The 26,534-nt window shown below is 39.9% G+C and overlaps 1 protein-coding gene across 1 annotated transcript; it reads right to left on the bottom strand.

Moving 5' to 3' along the window:
- Nucleotides 1–958: 958 nt before the first annotated feature.
- Nucleotides 959–26,534, bottom strand: LOC100373723 (tudor domain-containing protein 3-like). The gene is made up of 12 exons (XM_085497832.1): nucleotides 26,472–26,534; nucleotides 23,781–23,865; nucleotides 23,238–23,303; nucleotides 13,754–13,914; nucleotides 13,060–13,201; nucleotides 12,282–12,384; nucleotides 8,477–8,772; nucleotides 5,934–6,081; nucleotides 4,831–5,013; nucleotides 2,951–3,732; nucleotides 1,916–2,038; nucleotides 959–1,509 (listed from the first exon to the last, which is right to left on the bottom strand). Exons 1-12 carry the CDS (start codon nucleotides 26,501–26,503, stop codon nucleotides 1,297–1,299), a joined length of 2,334 nt encoding a protein of 777 aa, XP_085353958.1. The 5' UTR covers nucleotides 26,504–26,534; the 3' UTR covers nucleotides 959–1,296.

Raw genomic sequence — 26,534 nt, 5'->3', positions numbered from 1 at the left:
TGATATGCTCTGATACAGAAAGCAGAAACAGTACAAATTAATACTGTTCGAAATGTGCATATTCCAAATATTTATCAGCCTTGTGTTGCATTCACGAGTAGATCACTTGTACGTTATTGTAATGTTAAACATTTTGTGTACAAGTTCAGTGCTTACCTTTTAGTATTTGGTTTAGCAATTTTGAGCTTCAAATTCATGGAGGCGATTACATAGATGCCCTTCAATATTCCTTCACAATTTCACATAGAAATGAGCGAGGTAAAATAAAATTTGGTATCCACTCACGCTGGTAATAATTTAATTAAAATAATTGTTGTATTTGAAAGTGGTTATAACAACTCCCACTTCTTAAATACTAACCACAATTTCAAGTTAAATGATTTTACAGGTGACAATAAATGGGCACTAATGCAAACAATTTAGTTTAAAGTAATTATTTACTTGAGAATTGTTTTCACTGGAAAAAATGAAAAAAAATAGGTTACTGATGTTGTACATTAAATCAATTGCGAGTGGGAAAAGATGGCAGTGGGGTTGCATCTGCGTCTCCAGAGGGCGCCATCTATTAAAATCAAGTTTTGTCAAGCGAACCTCAGGGTACGATACAAGATGACAACTTTATTAGGGCCCTGGGCAAAATGTTAAATATGTTTCCCTCTTGATATTAACCTCATGTACGTTCACTTTTTCTATGCATTTGTATGATTTGGTCATTTTTATGTGTTTCTATTTAAACAAAAAATGTTCAAAATCACAGCTATTGTCACTTCAAAAGCTTAGATCATTATTAGGTTTGACAAAAGAAGGTCGAAGTACAAGACAGTCGTTGATTGGCTACCCAATCCAGCAAATCAGTGAACGGCTTACATTGTTAATGAGTCTGGAAAATGAGGGTGAAGATATTACCTTTCTGACACCAAGCTAAACTCGCAGATTGACAACTGGAGAGACACTGTGATAAAGGGATGTACATGTTTTATTGCTTAAATGTCAGCAAAATATTCAGGACAGACGAGGCAATGAATATTGCCGTAAAAAGATCATGCCTACTAAGAGGACTGAAAACATGCGAAGAAAATGTACTGTGATAGATGTAGAAATAAATTCCAATAGACATTTAGCGCGACTCCATTGGAACATTTCCGCTGACTTTGCACTTGGTATAATCATAGGTGAGTCTTGTCAAAACAGGATTCCCAGATTATCAGCTGATCACATAATTTCTTGTGGTGCATACTGATATGAATCATACTATTATTACCCTAAAATAAAAGTTCACTATGTCCACATAATATTTTATTTTCTGGCCCCTGGTGGCTGATAATACTGCTGTTGTGGTTTCGTAGGCGGCCGACGTTCTTTGTTTTGTGGAGCATACTGCCCAGGATCCTGTCTCCGATAGTTTCCACCTCCACCGTGACGGAATTCAAGTACTCCTGACACGGGACCTTCAAAGTTTTCGTATACCCTTGGTTTACCTCCAATAGTAGGTGGTACATTGGAATCAACCTGCAAAAAAAAAAACAATGTACATATTTCTTTCTCTTTTTATAGTTCAATGTCAAAATGCCTATCTTCGAGAGAGGAATATGGTGTTGAAACATCCTTACTTCATCAAAATTTACCATCATCATATGTTATTAAGTGTATCTTTGTGTTTGTCCTACTTTTATGTGCAATTTCATTCAGAATCGTGAAACAAATGGATGAGCATATGTATAATATTATGTATGATGTATGTCTGAAGTTTGAATGTAATCGGTCTCGGCATGTCCAAGATGTAGATCCAAACGCATACATGGACACATGAACGCACAGAGATCAATCCATAAGTCCCCATTTTCAGACTGCGTCCATATGCCTAAGAATTACACTAGGCACGTATATGCAAAATAGAAACAATTGGACAACTTACTGCTGATGCAGGAAGTGGTTTGATATCGGACGCAAATATCTCTTCATAGTTACCATATTCTGTGAAATAGACAACTGCAGTTGGTAACTTTGTGTCCACGGCGTGAATTATCGCTGGGTAGAACTGCAATCCAAAGAGATACGACATAAAAATGACGACCAGAAGGAAATGAGAGAATGCAATGGTCAGTGTATTGGTACTGATATACAAGATACAACCAGCTCTGTTAGTAGCGCATATGCATTTGTAAATTACAGAAAGGCTGCCATGGTCAAAATAAGTCACACTTTAATGATCCAGAATACAACAAACGAAATTTTAGGTTTACATGTGCTTCTATTGGAAATGTGCTTCTAACAGAACAAATACGGTATGGGTAATGACTTTGCTTGATTTTATTTTTAATAATAATTTTGAACAACAACACAACACATGCAAGGACCTGCCAAATAAATAAATAAAAAACCTGGGTCACTATGACAGCACCAGCGATGACATGCGAGTATGGTATGTGTGTTATGGAAGATCTCATCAAAAGCTGGAAATGTCATATGTGCATGCATTAGGATTGTACTGCATAAAATCATAAAGGTTTTCCATTGATTCAATGGCATCACAAATCATTTCAACAGTGTATCACATAGTGCAATCTATTTTAATTTCATAGAAGTTGATTAGGTATGTAACCAGGGAAATCTTACTGGTCAATTAATTTTTATCTCTGTATATGCAACCACAGTATGTATCTTTCAAAAATGTTAATAGAATACATTTTTTGTAACACTGTTTGCTTAGTGTTTTATATAACTGTGTAGGAAATTCAAAGTAAAAATGCACTGTTTGCACGTCAAATTGTGTATGCACACTAAATTGCTGTTTCATGATATAATGAACTATTAAATGCGACAGATTAGAATCCTGGTATTTTTTTAATGTTCCTTGTTTCTTTCTAAATATGCACTGTCACAGCTGATTGATGATATTTTAGTTTGCTATCAGAACACAGAATCACACAGCTGATTAACACATGCTTACCTTTTTATCTTCCCAGTACTTTGCAAGGCACTTATCACCATTCCTCCAATGCATCGTTGGATGAAGAGGTGGTTGTTGCATAAGGGGGACCTGTGTAGGCAACTCAACAGGGTTAGACACCACAGGTGGCTGAGTGCGGAGCACAGAGGGGGCACTTCCTGGCGCGTCTCTTCGCCTGTTATCTCGTTCACGATTTTCTTGATTCCAATCTTGTTTAAAGTGATTTTGTTGTTGTTGATATTTGTGTCTGTCATCGTACCTATTATATCGTGTATCCTGTCGGTTATTAGTCCTCTGCTCACCCCCATACCCTTCAGCCGAATTTTGCCGCCGATTCGTATTACTTGGTTTTCCAGAAAAGCTGTCTGTACTCCCAGAATACTGTTCCTGTTTACTCTGTTGATACCTGTCATTGTGGTACCTATCCTGCCGACCACTATAATCTCTTGGCGGCCGCGAGTCATCATTATTCCTTCGAGGTTGGTCATTGTATCGCTGATACTGGTTTGAACTCCGGCCACCTCGGGATCTATTTTCTGCATAGTCATTAGATTCCCTGTTTGGTTTAGGTTCTCCCTTTCCATGCACAAATGCAATGCCAGCGTCCCTCACAGACTGTGGTTGTCTATCACATGATCGTTGATCGTTTTGTCCATATTGCTTTCTACCTCTTTGAGCCTTATTATCATAATCTCTATTGTCCCTTTCATATCTGTCTTGCTGTTTGTAGCCACCTGTGTCATTTCGGAACTGCGACATATTTTGCTCAGGCTTACTTTTTTCTTTTAAGGAGAGAAACCAACATGGAGTTAGTAAGATGTAATTGAACAAGTCATTCTAATCCTGATTGCAGTAAGTATGAATTTTCTAACTTGATGAATGGTACCACTTTTACCTGAAAGATGGAATTTCTGATTGCGTCTAAATTAATCTAACAACAAACTTACACCATATATTTTTGGGGAAAAACAAGAATACCTAGATTTTTGAATTTACCTGAAAGATGGAATTTCTGATTGCGTCTAAATTAATCTAACAACAAACTTACACTATATATTTTTGGGGAAAAACAAGAATACCTAGATTTTTGAATTTACCTGAAAGATGGAATTTCTGATTGCGTCTAAATTAATCTAACAACAAACTTACACTATATATTTTTTGGAAAAAACAAGAATACCTAGATTTTTTAATGTTCATCTTGATCGTACATGTAACAGCATTATTTGTTGGCAGATTTGTGTACTTTTGACATAGCTCGGAATGACAATGTCATTGTGTGAATGAATTCTCACTCAACTTGTAAACACAGATTTGTATTCTATTAATTTGCATTCGAGAAAGATTATTTTTACTACCTCGTTATTTCTTATGGTAATTGTTTTAGCAGCAACAAAAATTCCTCTAGGTGTTAAAACATCCTACCATAGGCAACCTTTTGTGGTGGTTGATGTTTCAGATAAATATGGTAGAAATCATCCATTTGCATTTTCAAAAAAACAAGGTCTGCACTGAACTTTCGATCTCATTGTTGAAATAAAGATTATTAGATACAGCCGAACTAATGGTTGCTGGACGGCCATCTTTATTGAGACTGCAAATATTTGTCAACATATAATCAAATTGCCAGTATTCAACACATCTTAATTAATCAATACACAGGACATATGTACTCCAAATTACAAATGACCACCATCTTTGATTTGATTGTACCCATAAAAACAAAATGGCATGCATATTATTAGTGTACTCACGCATGACATAAGAGTACGTATTCACAGCACCTCACCATATTAAATGTAGTTTTGCACTGCCATAAAAATAGCCATTTCTAATTAAGCTTCATCTATTTCTAAATCCTGTTTTCAAATACATCTTACCTGCTGTTTTAGCAGGACCTAGTTGTGATTCCAAGAAATCAAATAATGTCGTTCGACCTGATGGTTTACTTTGCATATCATCTTCCTCATAATCATCATCATCCACATCTCTATTTCGTCCTCTTCCTTTTCCTCTACCACGTCCTCTGCCTCCACTGCCTCCGCGCCCACTTCCACCTCTATCTGATAAACAACCAAAATGTCACACAACATAATGTAAACTGTGCGGAGAAAACTGCAAAATTCAGTGGCAGCTTAAATTTCATTTTTAATCTTTCCGACAGCGATTCAGACTTTTGTCAAATGTATCCTTGCAAATTACAAAATCAATATTTGCTATTTGTAAGGCATGTGAGGATACAAAACACAGATTTCCAGTGATGTCTGGAGTAAAAGCGGTAGTAACAGGTGATTAATGATAATCCTTAAAACTAAAACGACCATTGACACAATTACATGTACATGTCATCATACTGTGTGAAAAGCTCATTTAGTAAAATTCATAATTTAAGGTTTGCTTAAATTGAAGATTATATTTCATGTTCACCATACTTTCATTTTTACGGGTTCCTGCCACCAGGAACCCAGAATGAAAACAAAATTGAGGATCACCTGTCATTTTTTGTGATAAAATAATCCAAAATGCCATAAAAAATGGTCAAAACTAGCATTTTTACACTGGTTTCTTTGGTAGGATAATTTCTTCATATCATAAAATTTTGCTCAAAGACATGGGCTGAACAAATTCATATATTATAATTGACATGAATCTTAATATTGTGGAAAGGTTTCACAAATAATTTACCGGTAGCGAGTTTCCAGGGTGATAATAGTTTTCCATCATCCACAATGGCAGGATATCTCCCATAATGCATTGTATATCTATACAGTAACATTCTTAGTAGTACAAAATTTGAATGTGGTACGAACGGCCTTAACTATTAAGTTGTAAAGCGGAAATTAACTTCAAAAAGTATACGTGACAAGTGCATAATGGGATACTAATTCCTTATTTAGATAATCTACGTCCTAATAAGGTAAAATAAACACATGCACATTATGATCCAAGCAGTTGGTATCGTCATTATGCAAATAGTTCTTACCTTGCCTTGGATTTGTACTCTGTTTTTGTGAAGATAGTAATGAATTGAGAGCTGCATCAACATCATCAGAATGTTCTTTTAGAGCTGTGATAGATTGCTCGCGAGGGAAGCCCATCTCAACTAAACGCTGAAGTGCGTTATCATCTACCTGAGAATGAAAATCCAGAAAGTAGGAAATTTAAGGTTGGTGTTTACTGTGGAATACTCAGGGATTGCGTTAACGCGGAATTTCGTGTCCAGGAAGCATAGTTTTTCTGTGGGACGCATGAATTTTTTAACTGGTGAGTCCCTGGGACGCATCCGGTGAGCACGCGACTCGGCCGTATTATGATAGGTCTAAAGGCATTGTGTACGTTTGCGATGCCATTGTCCCGCATACAAAGTTCATAGAGCTTGTAAAATCACGTAAAATACTGTGCCATTGTCTTCAAAAACACCTATTAGCATCTACATTTCACAATGGAATGTTTGAAGTCCCATCTGAAGTACGGCGAGACAGTCAATACTGAGACAAGTAGAATGCACTGTGACCTGCTAATTTATCCGCCTAAAACTTGCAATGTCACCCAGAGTAATTTTTTTCAAAAAAAAAACGACCCTGGTACGTCAAATACACTTTTTTTTCCTAATTTTATTGGTAACGAAATTATATTCTAAACAAAGTAAAAACGAACACAACTGCCGAGCAACAAATGATCACGGTTGCGCAATCCAGTCATGCTGCGTTTCAAGATTGTCGATTACCGGTATTACTCAGTAGTGATTATAATAACGTACAAAAAACAAATTTGTTGAAATGTTATGAAATGCAAATAAAATTCAACTTCGTTTCGTCGTAAGCAAATAATTCTGGTCGCAAATTAACGCTCGATGCTTTCGAGTATCCGTCATGTTCCTTGTCTTGCATGGTTGACCTAATAGGTCAAATCGCTAATTAACCAATAAAAATGCTGGATGACGCCAACGTGTTCAAATTACCATAGCTCATTTAAATATGTTAATGTTATTGAACGCAACGCGGAAGAGATTTGCCGATGTTGTAGTACGATCTTTTGGCTTGGATTTTGATGGGAAAACGGCATGATTTTTTTTAAATCAAAAAATTAGTTCTTTTTAAAAAATAAACTGAGCATTTGAAGAATAATTTAACATTGTTTACAGTGATAACAGTTCATTGTCAAAACTAAGCTCACCCGTTCACGCTAGTCTCGATAAAAATCATACTCTTGAGTAGACGTCAATGACTTACGGTAAAACTTAGACTATTTTAGCCGTCAGGAATGATTGGATTTTCATGGAAAAACGGTATGATTTTTTTTTCAAATCAAAAAATAGTTGTTTTCAAAAGATAAACTGCGCATTTGAAGACTAATTTAACATCGTTTACAGTGATAACAACTCGAACCGAAACGAAGATTACGCACTCTCGCTAGTCACAAAAAACATACTCTTGAATAAAAACTCTTTTTAGGCGTCAGGAGATTGTAATGTTCGAAAAATTACGCCTAAATATTTAAATAACAAATATTAAATAAAATCTGCCGAAAAATCGCCGATTTCTTGGTCCCATTTTATTTTTTTAAAAACCCAAACTGCCCAGAGGCGAATTTACTGCAGAATCTGGTTCTAGTACTAGTATGTACAAATTTTGGGTGTATTGTTTTCTGGGGACAATATTAATCGAAACAATGAACTATTTAATTATATAACACAAGTGACTATGGGAGAAAAAAATCACTTTTCTAGAAGCCATGGATCGATTAGTTATTTGCAAGATCTCCTCCCCGGCAGGTTCTATAAGGCCATGCCTTTTCTTGCCAGAACTGTATTAAGTCTAAGTTAAGTCTGACACCAGTTCATTTATCTTGGCTTATGAAGAACTTGAGGGACCGGTAAACCCAGTAATGATTTAAAATTTGTAAAAGCAGCATTATATTTTAATAACTGTAAAAATAGAAGAAAACCATGTAAATAATGCTGATTGCTGACATGTATAGGGTGGAATGAACATGTGAATAAAGTACAATATAAATGTGATTAATGCCTGTTTATGTTTATTGTGTAATAGTTCGTGCAAAAAAATATTTAAAAAAAATAAAGTGCGATAGCGGCAGGGACCCCACATATTTTTAAGGGACCCACACATTTTATAAGGGGTGGGTCCCAGGGACTCCACATTATCAAACACTAATGCAACCCTTGTGAATACTTTATTTTCGCTGGAATTAATTTTCGCTGAAAAGGCTTTTCGGGCGTTTTGTATGGAATTTATTTTCACTGACTTTTTTTGAGTTTGATGTGAAATATAAGAAAAAAAGTATATTCGCTGGATTTTATTTTCACGAAATCATCCCTTCAGCGAAAATAGCGAAAATAAATTCTAAGCGAAAATAAAGTATTCTACAGTATTTTATTTCATCAGGCCATTTTTCATTCACTGCGAGTTCCTATTATGCAAGAAATCGAACGTAAAAACAGACTAGATGTGAACTTTTATAATTCCTGGTAACTCAAGCGCATCAAAGAATAGATAAACAACTTACACCAGAAGATAACTGCCGATAAATGCCTGTATTACTACTATTACTACTGACATTACTGTTACTTGGCGTATTGGTCACAGCCACACCTGTTACACCACCACTGCTTGGTGTCTGATATCTCTGATTTTGTTTCTCTTTCTGGAAGTTGAGTGCAGCGGCACTGCCACCACCAAACTGCTTTGTTTTTCCCTCAGTGATGGCAGTCTTGGTGATCTCCCTGATTGCTGCCTTCCGCGTCTCCTCAAACTGTTTGTCAGTTTCACTGTGTTCTTTTTTATTGTCAAGCGATTTGAAACCTAAGCAAATAATAAAAACAAGCAGCCTATCGGCTGAGATAGCTCCGCTGTTAGCAATGCACATTTCAATTAAAGAACTGAAGACATCATTAGAAAATGGACAATATGAATAGTATCAAAGCAATCGGACTTACAGTTTTTAACAAGAAGTCGAAAATATCACTTTTTACCAAAAATGACAAAAATATTCACCAAAATTAGAGAATTAAAGATATCATTACAAAATGAACAAATCTGAAAGAGGTCCACATGTAGTACCTATATATGTAATATCAAAGCAACCGGACTTACAGTTTTCAACAAGAAGTATCACTTTTTACCAAAAATGACAAAAATATTCACCAAAATTAGAGAACTGAAGATATCATCACAAAATGAACAAATCTGCGAAAGGTCTACATGTAGTATCTATATATGTAATATCAAAGCAATTGATCTATTGGTTTTTAACAAGAAGTCGAAAATATCACTTTTTACCAAAAATTACAAAAATATTCACCAAAATTAGAGAATTGAAGATATCATTACAAAATGAACAAATCTGAGAGAGGTCCACATGTAGTACCTATATATGTAATATCAAAGCAATCGGACTTGCGGTTTTTAACAAGAAGTCGAAAATATCACTTTTTACCAAAAATGACAAAAATATTCACCAAAATTAGAGAATTGAAGATATCATCACAAAATGAACAAATCTGAGAGAGGTCCACATGTAGTACCTATATATGTAATATCAAAGCAATCGGACTTGCGGTTTTTAACAAGAAGTCGAAAATATCACTTTTTACCAAAAATGACAAAAATATTCACCAAAAATAGAGAATTGAAGATATCATCACGAAATGAACAAATCTGAGAGAGGTCCACATGTAGTACCTATATATGTAGTATCAAAGCAATTGGACATGCGGTTTTTAATAAGAAGTCGAAAATATCACTTTTTACCAAAAATGACAAAAATATTCACCAAAATTAGAGAATTAAAGATAACATTACAAAATGAACAAATCTGAGAGAGGTCCACATGTAGTACCTATATATGTAATATCAAAGCATTTGCACTTGCGGTTTTTAACAAGAAGTCGAAAATATCACTTTTTACCAAAAATGACAAAAATATTCACCAACATTAGAGAATTGAAGATATCAACATGAAATGAACAAATCTGAGAGAGGTCTACCCAAGGTACATATACACCAAGTATCAAAGCATTCAGGCTTGTAGTTTTCAAGAAGAAGTCGAAAAAGTAAAACATTGACACGGACGACGGACGACGACGGACGACGACGACGGACGACGACGGACAATCACTCATATGATAAGCTCCGCTCGACAAAGTCGACAGCGGAGCTAAAAATTAAATATAAATACCACGATATCAACATGTACAAATACTGTAAATTACTGTAAAACATGTTGAAAAAGCGACATGCAATTTTAGCGAATTGTGATATAATGATTTATTTTCACTGAAATAATGACCACAATGAATACGTTTATTTTTTTGTGTTTTACTTTTCAATAAAGTGTATCTATCATGTCAGTACGTTTTTTTTTGTGTTGTTCACAAAGTGTGTATGGAGAAAAAAAACGTTGTTTGGTGGCCATTTTGAATTAATAATAAAGTCATTAGCGACATCTTGAATTAGCGAATCAGTTCTCTCGCTAAATTCGCTAAAAAGACGTGCTTTATTTTAGCTGGAATTCATTTTTCTTATTTTCACAGATTTTTGATGAGTTGAATATAAAATATAGGAAAAAAGGTACAGTATTATATTCGCTGGGTTTTACTTTCACTGAATCATCCCTTCAGTGAAAATAAAATATTTTACAATAGGTGACAGAAGGAAGAATTGTGGGTGTTGTGGGTCTCATAATTAACAAAGATAGTGACTTTGATTGTTGCTTAGATTAATACATACAAAAACAAGCAGCCTATCGGCTGAGATAGCTCCACTGTTAGCAATGCACATTTCAATTAAAGAACTGAAGACATCATTAGAAAATGAACAATATGTATAGTATCAAAGCAATCGGACTTACAGTTTTTAACAAGAAGTCGAAAATATCACTTTCTACCAAAAATGACAAAAATATTCACCAAAATTAGAGAATTGAAGATATCATCACGAAATGAACAAATCTGAGAAAGGTCTACATGTAGTATCTATATATGTAATATCAAAGCAATTGAACTTTGGTTTTTAATAAGAAGTCGAAATTATCACTTTTTACCAAAAATTACAAAAATATTCACCAAAATTAGAGAATTGAAGATATCATCACAAAATGAACAAATCTGAGAGAGGTTCACATGTAGTATCTATATATGTAATATCAAAGCAATCGGACTTACAGTTTTTAACAAGAAGTCGAAAATATCACTTTTTACCAAAAATGACAAAAATATTCACCAAAATTAAAGAATCAAAGATATCATCACGAAATGAACAAATCTGAGAAAGGTCTACATGTAGTATCTATATATGTAATATCAAAGCAATTGAACTATTGGTTTTTAACAAGAAGTCGAAAATATCACTTTTTACCAAAAATTACAAAAATATTCACCAAAATTAGAGAATTGAAGATATCATCACGAAATGAACAAATCTGAGAGAGGTCCACATGTAGTACCTATATATGTAATATCAAAGCAATTGCACTTGCGGTTTTTAACAAGAAGTCGAAAATATCACTTTTTACCAAAAATGACAAAAATATTCACTAAAATTAGAGAATTGAAGATATCAACATGAAATGAACAAACCTAAGAGAGGTCTACCCAAGGTACATATACACCAAGTATCAAAGCATTCAGGCTTGTAGTTTTCAAGAAGAAGTCGAAAAAGTAAAACATTGACACGGACGACGACGGACAATCACTCATATGATGAGCTCCGCTCGACAAAGTCGACAGCGGAGCTAAAAAGAGAAACAACCAAAGTTTAACTGCCTAATTCCTGGTATGATGTATGTTTTAAGTTTTCCAGAGTTGTTTGTTAATTTTGGACCAAACAACACAACTTTACATTGGCAAAACTATTTAAAAAAAAAATGGAAAAAGTTGTGTGTGCAATTTTGTGAATGGCGACCATAGTTGACTTTTGTGTTTAAAAGGGTTTCAGTAGATATCATGTATTTTATTTTAAGATTAACAAGAATTGGAAATAAATAATGAGTTTGTTTTCAAACGAAGTCACTAACCATTTCACCATGTCATTGATTTTCATGAAGATGTTCAATTCAGATAAACGAAAGGGTAAATAAAAACTAAAATAGCGACAGTCATACAAGGACTTCATTCAGGGAGTAAACTTCTTTGGGATACACAACAAAATACTGAAAAGGCACAGCAAATTAATTCAACTGAGGGTTGAAAATGTCTTAAATGCAGTGTTCTTGTTCGATCTGTTTAACATGCTGTATCACACTCTATAATTGTGCAAGTTATTTTTTTTTCTTGGAATCGTGACAAACACTATATGAATATCTCACAACTTACCTCTAATATTTGGTTTGCTCACTGGACCTCTTTTTTGACCGAATGGTATCCATGGTGGTGCTCCCTCCCTGTCATCTAGCTCCCTTGTAAATCGTGCTAAACTCTGAAAGCAAAGTAAACATAATTTATTACAATCCTAATAACACTATTATAAACCTGTCACCGTAAGTTCCAGCATGCCATAATTGTGTCGTCTTGCACAATGTATCTGCATCCTACTATATTAGGGAATGAAAATTCTAAATATATAACGATTACACAGTACTTCCAAGATGGCACGTTAGAAAACAAAATAAAATCTGTAGTGAGAAAGTGCTCTTGATTTCCATCACCTTGCTTAGTTCAGTTGAACTGAAAAAAATGAATGATAATGATTATACATCTGTCACCGTAACGCCATAAGTTACAGCATGCCGTAATTTTGCGGTATTGCACTAAGTATTTGTACTATACCATATTCGGAAAGGTGAATTTTAAATATGAAACAATATTATGTGTAAGCTTATTCTAATGATAAAAACAAACATGGCAGCCCTGAGGGTTTGACCGGACCCTACACAAAGAAGTTCATTAAATATGTTCTAAACCTTTCGGTTTTTGGCATCTTGATATTCATTCAAAATTAATATCAAATTCTTAGATTCCACAGTATATATAGGGTTATAATTGAAATTGCAAAATATGCCGCAACAGATATGCATAGGTGACATGCATTACATAGTACCCAGCCAGATGTTATACTTGTTCTAACACAAATCAATTTATTTAATATCCTTACCCGTGCAACTTCCCACTTGGTGACAAGTTTTTCCACAATCCCCCCAAGTACAGTTGTATTTTCCGTGTCTAACAAAAGGAAACCATTCTGTAAAGATATTGTGCCAGTCAATTTTATTTTGGTTCCAGGAGGCGTTGACAAACTGTAAAAACAAAGAAAATATACATAGCACCGTGTGATGTGTTGACTCAAGAACACACGAAACATCAAAGAAACCAGAGAGCTGTCAAGTTTAACTTCTTGTTTATTCCGCCATTTTCAGTTACGCCAACATTACTACTTTTTACATATCAATTCACCGGGGTGATCAGATGACATATAACGCCATTACAAAAGTATGTATTTTGACGCATGCAATACAGTAGTCCCAAAAACGTCACACACTGTAATGATGGAAAGAATATCTGCTCCACAAGGATTAATTGCCTTAGATGTTTTTGATCACAGACTATATTTCATTCACTCAGTAGTGATCACAACTTGTGAACATTAATTAATCCATGTGATTTATGATTTGCATAATCATTTTGTATTGGGCCTATTCCTGTTTTTGTTCATTTCCTAATGGAAAATAGTGACAATGAATATACCATTTCAGTATAGTTGCCATCTATAATAAGTGTTGCTGTGATGTAGACTCGTGAAAAGACTAGTTCCTAGCATAGCTAATATTTTGCTTAGTAACTATATTTACCTGATTTTATCAATGTGTTTCAATTCAATGGCTTGGCAGTTGATATGACCATCAGTCAGCTGTATTTTTAACACTCTGGGAGCTGTTTTGGATTCTTCATTTGACTTTGGCGCAGACACATTTCTTATCTTCTGAATCTGAAGCACACATGGACCTTGTAGCTGAGTAATAAACAACAAGCCATGGCACAGTCCCCGTTAGTTATCAAATTTAAGATAGATAGTTTTGTTTTTATAGTAATATAGCTGAAATATAACCATGTCAGGAATATGATTTTTTTAACATTAAAATGATTGACATTTGTATCTGATCGTCAAACAAGTACTTGTCCATATTAATGATATTGCTCTGGAACAGCATTAAAAATCAGCCATTTTGAATACATGTATATATATACAACATGATGTATAACGAATATATAAAATTTGAATATAATCAGTCAAAGCATTTAAGAGATATGGCTCTAGAAGCCCAATCATTGAAACAAAATGACTGCCAGTCAGCCATTTTGAATCCAATCTGAAAAATAAAATGACGCGCATCAGGAACCTGTAATATCTAATGTGTGTTATAAGTTTGAACAAAATCCATCCATAAATGCAAGAAATGCTTGATATTCATGGCTTTTTTTAGCACAAAAATAGCCACCATTAGGCCACTTTGAAAAGGATCGTCAAACCAATATATCCATATATCTGTGAATGATGTATAATGAATATTAAAAATTTGAACAAAATCAGTCAAAACAAGTCAGACATAGGGGTCTGGAAACCCATTCATTAAAAAAAAATGGCCGCCAGACAGCCATTTTGAATCTGATCTGAAAAATAAAATGACGTGCATCAGGAACCTGTAATGTCTAAAGTATGTACCAAGTTTGAACAAAATCCATTCATAAATGTCAGAAATGCTTGATATTTGATTATTTTTTAGCACAAAAATGACAACCATTTGGTCATTTTGAATAGGATCCTCAAACTAATATATCTGTCTATCTATGATATGATGTATAATGAATATTTAAAATTTGAACATAATCAGTCAAAATAAGCCGGAGGTATGGGCCCAGAAGCCCATTAATAAAACAAAATGGCCACCAGTCGGCCATTTTGAATGTTATCTGAAAAACAAAATTATTTGCATCAAGGTCCCATAATGTCTAATGTATATATCAAGTTTGAACAAAATCCACCATTAAACAGCCGAGAAATGCTTGATTTTTATGATTTTTTTAGCACAAAAATGGCTGCCATTCGGCCATCTTGAATCAGATCATGAAACAAATTGACGTGCATATGTATAATATCATGTATGATGTATGTGTGAAGATTGATCGTGATTGGTCCAGGCATTTCTAAGATACAGGTCCGAATGAACGACGCACACACGGACACACAGAGGTCAAAACATAAGTCCCCGTTTTTGGACTGTGTTCGAACAGGAACTAATAAAACAAATCAGAGTTTATTATTATCAGCGTGTTCTAACATTAACATAAAGGCGACATTTTCTTTCATATAGTTTAAGTGTTATAGAGGTAATTGTTTTAGTGAAGAAAATGTTGTAAAAGTGTAGTATTTACTGGGTTAAATGTGAATCTGATGTTGCAGGGAATTTAAATACACTGATTTGTGAAGGAACCGTTTGAATTGTAGCACATGCAAAACCCAGCTAACAATTAAGCCCTTTACAGTATGATACAAATTTAGGCGAGGGTTCTCCGAACCCGCCTATTCACATAGTTCATACCCACCATAGACTCCGGTCAGTCAAAATGACTATTTTGAACTGTAGGCATTAATCAGCGATTCTGCCGGTGACGGAGAGATAGAATCCAGGTCAGGGGAAGCCCCATGACCTCAAGATTCTTTTACCCCTTACGTCACGAACCCACATGACCGAGGCCACCTGGCAGCGCCACAGGTAGCCGTCCTTCACTCTGGTTCCTTTCTCTCCGCCTCGAGGACTTAGACCAACGCGACGAAAAGAGTGGGTAAGTTGGGGGGGACCCGGAGTCTATGGTGGGTATGAACTATGTGAATAGGCGGGTTCGGAGAACCCTCGCCTAAATTCACTACGTTCAATTACCCACCATAGACTCCGGTCAGTCAAAATGACTATTTTGAACTGTAGGCAGAGTCAGACACCGATAGGTGGCGGGTTTTTCTGAGCAAACAGAAAAAAAAGGAGAATGATGAAAGACTTTCCCCCAGTCCGGGATGAAAAACAAACCCAAAAACCTAAGTTAAGACCCAAGAAGGGTGGTGTCTTACCTTGCCTGTGCTGTCCCAGAAGCAAGAAGCCAATGCTGCTGTGGTGACAGGGTTCGGTGTGCCCAAGAAAGCTAGACCCAAGCCAAACTCTGGGGTGATAAGCTTGAAGTAGGACCGAAACAGTTCGCATGAGGGCGTAGGTCGACAGAAGCGAAACCTGGGAGCTTCCAGGAAGTGCTAGTGGAACAGACAATCTGCCCGCAAAAATGCAGAGACTGACTTATCGCCTATGCGCAGAGGCCCCTGCAGTCGTTCGGGCTGGGTCAGCAAACAAGGCCTGACCCGCTACGACGGGGCCTAACCTGAAGAGACCCTGCTCAATAGATTGGGTGTCTCCTAGGTAATAGTTGATGAAGACGTTCTGCGTTCTCCAGAAGCCTGCCCTCAGAATGTGTTTGAGGGGGGCACCTGACGCTAGCGCTAGTGAGTTAGCAATCGCACGGACCTCATGTTCTTGTACTTGGTGTCTCTGCAAGGTCTGTGTTGAGGAGGATAGTGTATTATAGACCTCCAGTACAGTCGCAGTAATCCACCTGGGGATGAAAGTCGGGGGAAACCGGCTTATCCCGCTTGTCAGGGCCGTAACACAAAAACATGTGTTTGGTTCCCCGTCTAGAAAACCTGGTACGGTTCTCGTAGCAACTCAGCGCTCGGACCGGGCAGAGAAGCAATTCCTCCTGATCTTCCGGACTGACAATATTTGCCAGCCGGGGGATGACGATCGGTTGAGGATCGTGACCTGGGATTTGGTTCTTGGCGAGAACCCGATTCGTGTCTTAGTACAACTTGATCGCCCATAAAAGCGGCACAACCATCCGCAAAGGATAGTGCGTGCCTAGCTTTGACCGGCGCCTACCTGAGGCGAGGGCCAGTAGGAAGACTATTTTCCACATCAAAAAATTGAGTGGTGCTGATTGGAGAGGCTCAAAAGGCGGTCTGCTTAGAGCGGACAACACAGCCGACAAGTTCCAGTTGGGCAGTTCCCTTGCATGGGGTCTCAGCGTCTGGAAAGCAGTAAATAGTCTCCTAATAATAGGACAATCGGTTAGTCTTGTTCCCGTACGTTTGAATGGTTGGGCACAAGGCCGACCTGTAGCCAACGATCGCTGCGTAGGACAAACCCACTTCGTCAAACAGGTGGACGAAGGAGCCTGCTACCTGGCCAATAGAGGGATGGTATCGATCAATCTCCCTTCCGCTACACTAACCAGTGTATGCTCGCAGCCTAGAAATGTAGGCTGCATGGCCAGGACGTTGGCAGCCCGCTCAGATAAAGCTTTCGTATGTGCGGGTCTAATGAGAGCCTCTATGCGGGTAAGTGATACCCGCTGGGCTCGTGGTAGTGCGCCGTCTGGTTGGGACGGCATGTCCGGTAAGTCCGGAAGCACTGCTGGTGTTTCGACTATCGTTTCCGACAGAAGTGGAAACTAGGCCCTGTTTGGCCAATTGGGTGCGACCAATGATAATATGCAGGTGTGCACCTGTCGAAGTCTTCTCCGGTGCTTGGTGGACTAGCGGGAAGAAAGGAAAAGCGTACACAACTAAGTGGATCCGCGGGGTAGCAAAGCGACCCTGGCCCAGGCTCCTGGAGTCAGCAGGAGTGTTACGTACGTCGGGAGCTTGGTGTTCCGGGGTGCGGCAAACGGTCTAACCTTGGACCGTCCACAGCCGAAACAGCCTGGAGGCTACCCACTGGGATATCAGCCACTCTGTGTTCTGGAGACGGAGTCGCCCTAAAAGGGCGTCGCCAGACTGTTCCTCACCCCTGGAAGGTGGTGTGCGGTTAGCTCCACATTGTATTCCAGGCACCAAAGGAGGACTTTGCTCCGCTAGGACTGACAACGATGGGGAATGCGTCCCCCCCCTCCTTCTTGAAGGAGACCACCGCTGCGTTGTCTGTGCGGAGCAGGACTCTGTGGTCTCGAACTACGGGTAGAAAGCGTGGTAGTGCTAAGTACACTGCTCACAGTTCGAGCCGGTTGATATGGTGGTCCCAAAACTATGCGGGAGCCATATCCTTGGGCTTGTTCGTCCAATAGATGCGCTCCCCAACCCTGGGGGGAGGCATTTGTTACCAGAGTCATACCTGCGGCGAGCGGGTCCAAGGGGGCCCCTCTGCCCGAGGTTGGTCAGTGACGACCACCAGGGCAGGGCTTCCTTCACTTGGTCCGAGATCGAAACCCGCCTATCTAGTTCCCATAGAAGAGCTCGGCGTTATAACAAGCGTTATACCGGGTGGCTGCGTAGTGCGGCCTGGGGAACGACCCTTCGAACCGAGATCATCATTCCGATGATCCACATTAGTTCACGGAGGGACACCGAGGGAACGCTGACTAGGCATTCGGCTAGGCTGCTTAGCGCTAAGCAATATGCTTGAAATAGCTAAGCCAAGCTTACCTCTGTGTCAAAACTCCATGCCCAGGGACACCAACTGCGCATTAGCTCGAGGTGGGACTTGACGATTTACTAACAAGCCAAACTAGTGAAGTAAATCCTGTGTTAGCCTGATGTGTTTGGCTATTACCCCTTGCCCGGGTTGTTGGTAACCAGTAGTCTGGGTACGGATTGAGGTGTACCGACATCTGGTGAAGCAGCAGCACTACCTGTTTCATCCCTCTGGTGAACACGTAATGCGCTGTGCCTAACCCGAACAGGGGGGGGGGGCACCGAAGTTTGAATACTTGGCCCAGCTGGGCGATTCGAAGGAGATGGCAACTCGCTAGGTGCATCAGTACGTGCAGGTAGGCCCTGCTTAAGTCTAGCGGGGCTAGCCAGTCAAAACGGTGGATGGAGAGAAGAACCCTGAATGGTGTCTCCATGTGGAACCGATCGAGGGGCACGTACTGATTCAGTCTGTCTAGGTCCAAAATTGGACGCCTGCCACTTGTAGATTTGATACTACTAACACATTTGGGTAGAAGCCTGGACTTAGTTCCGGCTGATGTACCCTGTGTATGGCGTCTTTCCCCAGCAAACTGCTACTTCCTGTCTGATTGCTTCCGCCTTGCGGGAGTCCCCTGGCAGTGCCCAACAGGGGAGACAGTGACGGGGGGAAATGGAGATTTCAGCGGTATGCCGTAAACGGATGTCACCACCTGGAAAGGTCCAGGTATCGGTCACCCGCCGTCTCCAAACCGGACTACCCCGGCGCAATCTGTGTACGACAGGGATGTGTGGCCATGTGTTCGGCAGTTGCGAGGGGGGGGGGGGGGCTCCCTTCCCCCATGAGTTCCCTAAGGCCTGAAGTAGTCACTAAGTTGTGACCTGGCCACTCACCGAACACGTGCCTTGCCCCCCCCCCCCCCCCCCCGTTGCAGAGGTGAGCGTCAAACATGCTTCCCCTGCTGCCGGGAAGACGTCCGCCCAGAGAGGGTGAGGAGCCACCACCTGGCTCTTACCTCCCTGGGGGCGCGCCACTACCCTTCCCTCCCATGGAAGGGTATAGGCGCTTGCCTCCTGGCTGACTCTGGCTAGCGGACAACGCCCTAGGGCGTTGTGTTTTCTGTGCTTGGGGTGCCCTCCGCTTGCCTATGGCAGAACCAACTGGCTAGCGGATTCGATCTGAACCCTGTGATTCATTGCACTCCGAAGCTCCGAGACTGTACCCACCATTCCCTGAACAAAGAGGGTGGAGGGTGTCCAGTCTGCGTCACTGAGGTGGGGACGTACCCCGGCTCAGCTTGTCGGCGAAAACATGTGCGTCTAAGGCCGCGTCTCGTAGCACAGTAGTGGCCCTGGCCAAGCGAGCCAGGCAACACTAGGGGGTGTCGCACGTAGATGTGCGGTGGCCCACAAGTAAAAATGTCGCCTGGTCTAGGAGGCTGGTGCGTTCTGCCTCCAAGGTCACCAGAGTGCTGGGTACGCATAATAATGCGCTCAAGCAACTCTGCCCTCAGGGCTAGATGGGTCGTCCTCAATTGGCAAAGACACCCATGGAACGCGGCTATCCCCCTTTGCCCGGTTTGCCAAATTCATGGTACCGGGGTCTGGGGAAGGAGCTTTGGAATCCGGTTGGGGGTGTTTTGGTCTCATCCCACGCTATGGGGTCTGATCCCGAAACACACCGACCGGGTAGCGTTTGGTCCAGTGGGAAATGTTGCCTAACGTTATCCCCACCCGGGGGCCTTAAGCATTACATCCTCCACGGCTGACCAACGCCGCCCATCAACACCGTTTGCGTGCTCTGCGCCCCACTCCGCACTCAGACGGACAGGGGAGAGATGTGCCGACGGGGTTGCTTTGGATCCCGACGCCCGTGATCCCATAAGCGTTGAAGCAACCTTAGGTGGTCGCTTTAGGATCAAGGGTGGGGGTATATACATCGTATCACTGGGATCGATGATACTCCGCCTCACCCCAAAAGCGTGGCTCACCGAGTCATACAGATGGAAGACTCTGAGGGACCGCCCGGAGTACCGGCTGTATCCAACGCGAGTGAACTGCGTCTCCTTTAACTTAAAATATGTGAGAGGGAGCGTGTTCGACTGTGCGTCTCATGACAGGGTCGGTTCCCTCTGGGGACGCCCGTGGGTCGGTAAGAAAGAAGTCAAAACCCACAGCGGGGACCAGACACAAGGATAAATTCGTTACCGTTGTACCGTTACCGCGTGACGAACCCTAGCTGGCTGAAAGTGGGGGGGGGGGGGGTCAACACGTGCCCTGCCCTGATCGGAGATCGGAGACTTGGCTGCCAGCACCCCGTTGGCATTCAGTGCCCGCGGATCCAGAGAAGGACCGGTGCAATTAGCCTGAGCCTCGGCCACCCCCCAAAATAGTGGGAGAGCCGTGACTGGGAACGGGGGTTCCCCGGAAGAGACGTGTTTGAATGCAAACATGCTTTCGTGTCTCTTCCTGCTTGCCCACCGAGGGGACACAGTGGAGACAGCTCGCTCCGACTGCGTCTGATCTACCCGGCCTGCCAGGGACACAATTGCCCCGACAGTCCTTTGACCAAAGCCCTCAACTCGGAGGCAAACCCGGTGCCGTGCGAGGAAGGGTCCACAAAGAGACCCGCAACGGGCCCCATAGGAGGAAAGCCTCCAGGGGCACAGCCTCGCTGCAGCCGGTAAAATCGGGTAAACCATCGCCTGAAAAAACAGACTGTGAGGATGCCCTCCGATCAGCGGGGGAGACCGAGAAAAATATCGGTACCTCCACCGTCGGGCCTCTTACTCAACGTCCCGGTACATGAAGTACCGGTAGCCGAGCGTGAGGACTTTCCACTCATGCAAAACATGCAACTCACTTTAACCGATTTGTTTACTGGACGCGCGACCTTGCTGTGACGCGGTCAGTCTCAGCGATCTTGATGGCTCTGAAAGAAAATCCCAGGCCTCAGAACTCCAGTGAAAAAAACACGCTTTCACGCAAAAACCCCGAAACCCGCACGTAGCTACGACAAAGTATCCCGGATGCAGGTTCTATGCTGGTAAATTCTGAATATAACCACTGCACGGTCGACTCGAAACACGAGGAGACCGGAAAGAAAACGGCAGCGAGCCCTGGTGCTGTCATTACACCTATATATTGCTAAATACATTAAAAATAAAAGACGACATGCATGAGGGAAACGAATTACAGTTGTAAAAGGTGCCGCCATGAAATCAACATGTGACTATGTAGTGGCGCCGGATTTTGATTTCTTTGCTGTGAAAAATACTACACACAAAGGGGAAAACGACACGAGGGTAAAAAAAGACAAGGAAAACTTATCCTACCAGCTACCATGTCGGATGCCGAGCAGCGGCAACAACCCAAGCTATAAATCCGGACAGGAAAAAAAGCAGGCGATCCATCAGAGCTCGCTAGATTTCATCTCCACTCGAGGCGGAGAGAAATTAAAAGTGAAGGACGGCTACCTGTGGCGCTGCCAGGTGGCCTCGGTCACGTGGGTTCGTGACGTAAGGGGTAAAAGAATCTTGAGGTCATGGGGCTTCCCCTGACCTGGATTCTATCTCTCCGTCACCGGCAGAATCGCTGATTAATGCCTACAGTTCAAAATAGTCATTTTGACTGACCGGAGTCTATGGTGGGTAATTGAACGTAGTGAATCTGGGTATGATATATGCCAATCAAACATGCATTTCCTATTGGTACATGTAGGGGTTGTCACCTTCCTAACAAACATATGACCATATTTATACCTACAAGTCGGGGTTGCCACCAACATGTAGGTACGGTAGGTAGAAAATTTATACCCATATTTATACAAAAGTACAATTTGCACACAATAGGTGATTTTAAGTTCAACCCTGAGATCTCACGTATTGCGTGAAAGACTTGGGTCAAACGTCTGCAAAAGGTTCGCAAAAAACGAACGATTTGATTTTTAACGCAAAATATTTTTTTTAAAGCTCAAAGTCAAAAGTCAATCTTTGAATGGGGAATATTGCGTTTAGATACATTATTAAGCATGGAAATATCCCCTTAAATACTTTCGCGGTTGTTGAATCCCACGCGATGTTTGACATCTCTACAATGCTATGACCTTTATTTGTCCTGCTTTTACGTTTGATTTCAGGCATAACGCAGGATCTCGCAGTGAACGGAAAATGGTCTATTTCTGTCATTGCCATATTTTTACCAACACCAAAACAGCGACATTGCTAGGTAAGTTGCTGACTGGTTTGCTATGTGCGCCTGGAGATCGCTACGCAAGTAGAACAAGTTGGATCAAATTAACTTCACCAGGACCTGTCAATCTAATAGTGGGGGACTCGGACATGTTGAATATAAATACAATGTAGAAGATCAGGATGCGATTGCCTTTCAATTTATTTCATTAAATCACATAACTTTCTATATAATCAAATGAATGGCAAAGTTATGTACTAACACAGTATGAAATGTCAGGACACAGTCGCTGGTGTGATTGGTGCATGTCATAAGTCTTGTAAATAAACGTATTTAGTCGAACGATGCACCCTTGCAAAAGTGGTTCGAACTAATGAGTTCTAATTATGTGATGATCTCGAGATGCGCTTAGCAAACCAGTAAGCAACTTAGCTGGCAATGTTGGTGTTTAGAACAATATGGTGGTGACAGTAAGTAAATAGATCAGATTCTTCATAATGACCCTAATCAAAGAAAGATTAGAGAGAAAGAACTCCTGTACGCTGGTAATAAGGTACTGTATTCGCTGCATCAGTAGCCCCCTCACCCTTCCATAGTCTAGCTGGGATGAAATGAAAAGAAACATGGTTCATACTCACTTTTTCAAGTTTGCCACGGTTTATGTCTTTTGGTAGAAATGGCACACTGATGTGTTTCAGATCACGCTGCAGAAAAATTACAGTGGGATTTTTAAATTTATAATTAAATTACACTGTTCACTGAAAACACCATGTACATGTACAATGAGTTAACACCTGCTTAGGCATCCAATAACATTGGACTGGTACTAAAATCGACACAGAATTGTTGTCATGTCATCAGCGAAGAAAGTGTTGCTAAACTTGGTTATAATTTACTTTCCAGTATGTGTTTTTTGATACAATCAAACACCAATGAAGTATTCAACATGATATTTAGACAAGACAAAAATTTATACAGCGCCCTCAGTGTTCAAAATTGAGTGAAGGTTTGGTTATTTTTACTCAAGCATTGTGAATACTCCCAGGACAAAATTTTATCAGGCACCTTGTTACAAGCATGTGCAAGTGGTTTACAGATAGACCACTACAAACAGCATCTTTGGCACAATGCATACTAGATCACAACATTCTTTATTTAGTAAATGACAACATTACACTTACATCAAGGGCTGCCTTAATAATGACATCAATATTTTTGCCATCTTTTCCATCGGAGCACTCGGATATTCCTGCTTGGGAAAGGTGCCTAGAGTTATTTGAACAAAAAAAAATAAATATAGTAAATACAAAACAATATACATGTATGGTAACTATTAGAGGATGCCATATGCAGGGCTTTATTTTCACATGTGACTACCACGATAGTTGGTGATACAAGTATAAACAAAAGACAATAAATCAGTTGTAAAAAGCAACAATGTTTTATTACTTTGTGTTTGGTGTAATTACTATAATTTGTGTATTAAATAAAAGTTGTACATGTTTTACTCAACACCGTTTTTTTTGTTTTGTTTCTGTTAACGATGCCCCCTGAGTCTCTGAGACGTTATTTACATATCGCTTCACTCGAGAATCTAGTTCTCCTAAAAGTAGAGGTCCACCCCGTTTAGCATGATGAATACTGGTTACTGGTTGAGTTCTTGATTTTTGGACTTCTTTGGTGTAGGCTTCTGTCACAGATCAAATGATACTTTCATTTATGGATTACCAAAAAAGACAGTGAAATGGCGCACTGCTCTGGAATTGTCATTTTCTGCCTGAAATTTGGCAATCTTCGCATGGAGTTCTGGACTATAAACTTCATACTGCCCATGCTTTCGTTTTCTGCCATGAAAACCCAAGGTTGCGAGAACTTGAAATGTTTCATCGGGATTGTCAGTTGACACTGGATCTGGAAGACCAGGCCTAAAGGTGGTAGCAACGGGATTTCGTATGAGACAACGCAACACCCTGAAACATAAGGAAGTCAGTACACCCGATGAAAACAACTTGAATACTGAGGCAACAATTGCCAAAACCCAGGCTTAAATGCACAATATTACAATGAAAGTATGAAATACAGTGATAAACACGTCTGTTGTCTTTGATTAGGACTCTTCAGTATCAGTATGGACCATTTCCTGTGCACGTACAACATCTGGTCACGCCACAGTCCCTTTGAATTTCAAAAAACAAAGCACCTATCACCATTTTTAAAATTTGTCCCTCAAGTTAAAATTGTGAAAATTTATCGTTACTAACAACTCGGCAAACAAAAAATCGTGAATATTTCCAGCAGCAAAATTATTACGTTTTACAGTATGTTGCTGAGGAGAGCACACATTGGAACCTTCACTCATTCCATAAATGCTTCACTTTGCTGGCCCCTATATTAAAGTATATATAAATAATACTATGCATATTATCTTTCAACAATTGGTTCAAATATTTGGTTGGCAATCAGTCAGCTGTTGTGACTGAAGCTGCCACTAACTCAACCAATAATTTAGCATTAATGTTGCTTGAATACAAAATGTACATTTGTATGTCTACTTCTTTCCTAATAAACCTCATTGTCAGAGTTTGGGGCATCTATCCACAGTCACTTGGGGGCTGAAAATCAATAAATACTAATTTTCAAAAAAAAATCATCCTATACGTATATAAATAAACAAGTTGTGAAACACGGCACCTAGTAAATCGACACCCTGTCGGTTTCAAATGTTGATTTCTTACCTTAAAATGCGAAACAAAAATTTTAGAGGAGATCAGGTGTTACGTTTATAACCATTGTTCATAATCGCTAACTTGGTTTTATTCAAAACTGCACAAATCCTGCGTTTTCTGATGATATCCGACGATTTCATGAACAAAAATGGCCAGCAGCCAGAATCACGGGGGATTCGCACAGAGTTCTGGGTAAATCAAGTGCGCATACTCTTTTTCAGCCAATCAGGCGTGCCGTAACAGCGAGTATTTCCTTGATTTACCCAGAACTCTGTGCGAATCCCCCGTGATTCTGGCTGCTGGCCATTTTCGTTCATGAAATCGTCGGATATCATCAGAAAACTCAGGATTTGTGCAGTTTTGAATAAAACCAAGTTAGCGATTATGAACAATGGTTATAAACGTAACACCTGATCTCCTCTAAAATTTTTGTTTCGCATTTTAAGGTAAGAAATCAACATTTGAAACCGACAGGGTGTCGATTTACTAGGTGCCGCGTTTCACAACTTGTTTATTTATATACGTATAGCGGATGATTTTTTTGTTGAAAATTAGTATTTATTGATTTTCAGCCCCCAAGTGACTGTGCATCTATCCTAGGTTCTGATTACATGAAAACAATACTGGCACACATAGAATTGTCACACTACTTTTATATAAGCTGGTCGAAATCATAACCTCAGAAAGAATGGTATATGGTGGGATATTACAAGGTATGTGGAGTAGGAAAGAATACTTGTACTTTCAACGATGTTTAACATGTGTCTAACTTCCGCATCAGCACAACGTCATTATGTTTCTGTTTTGAAACAAGAATAAGTAACTAATATTCACAGCATATTAACTCAAAATGATATTGTTTTCTAGAGTCATGCTGTCCGAAATGTAATAATATAATACATATTATTCGGCGCATGGAATTAACATCATTAAAATGATTCATTCGGTCTGTCTTGCTGAAACTGGTCACTAGTCACTTTATAATCCCGAGCCCAGCTATTATCTTAGCAAATGTATCGCGTCTGGGACACGGCTTTATAAATATGGCCAGATTTCACTACTAAGACAGCCACAATGATGTTATGTGATAAGCTCTGCTCCGACTAAATAACCTTCTTCGAATAATATAACACAGTTTTGACATACCATCCTTGCTTTTCAAGTAAGTTCTCCGCCATTTTATCCACGCATGCGCATGAAAAATAACAG

The sequence above is a fragment of the Saccoglossus kowalevskii genome, chromosome 4 (genome assembly GCF_978046115.1).
Source record: "Saccoglossus kowalevskii chromosome 4, keSacKowa6.1, whole genome shotgun sequence".
Lineage (NCBI taxonomy): Eukaryota > Metazoa > Hemichordata > Enteropneusta > Harrimaniidae > Saccoglossus > Saccoglossus kowalevskii.
This window is presented reverse-complemented; position numbering and strand designations above follow the sequence as displayed.

Coding starts and splice junctions, on each gene's coding strand:
- LOC100373723 (XM_085497832.1), bottom strand. CDS start 26,503: ATGGCGGAGAACTTACTTGAAAAGCAAGGATG. Junction 23,866..26,471: donor TTACTTGAAAAGCAAGGATG/GTATGTCAAAAC, acceptor AAATAACTCTAG/GCACCTTTCCCAAGCAGGAA. Junction 23,304..23,780: donor TTATTAAGGCAGCCCTTGAT/GTAAGTGTAATG, acceptor ATTTTTCTGCAG/CGTGATCTGAAACACATCAG.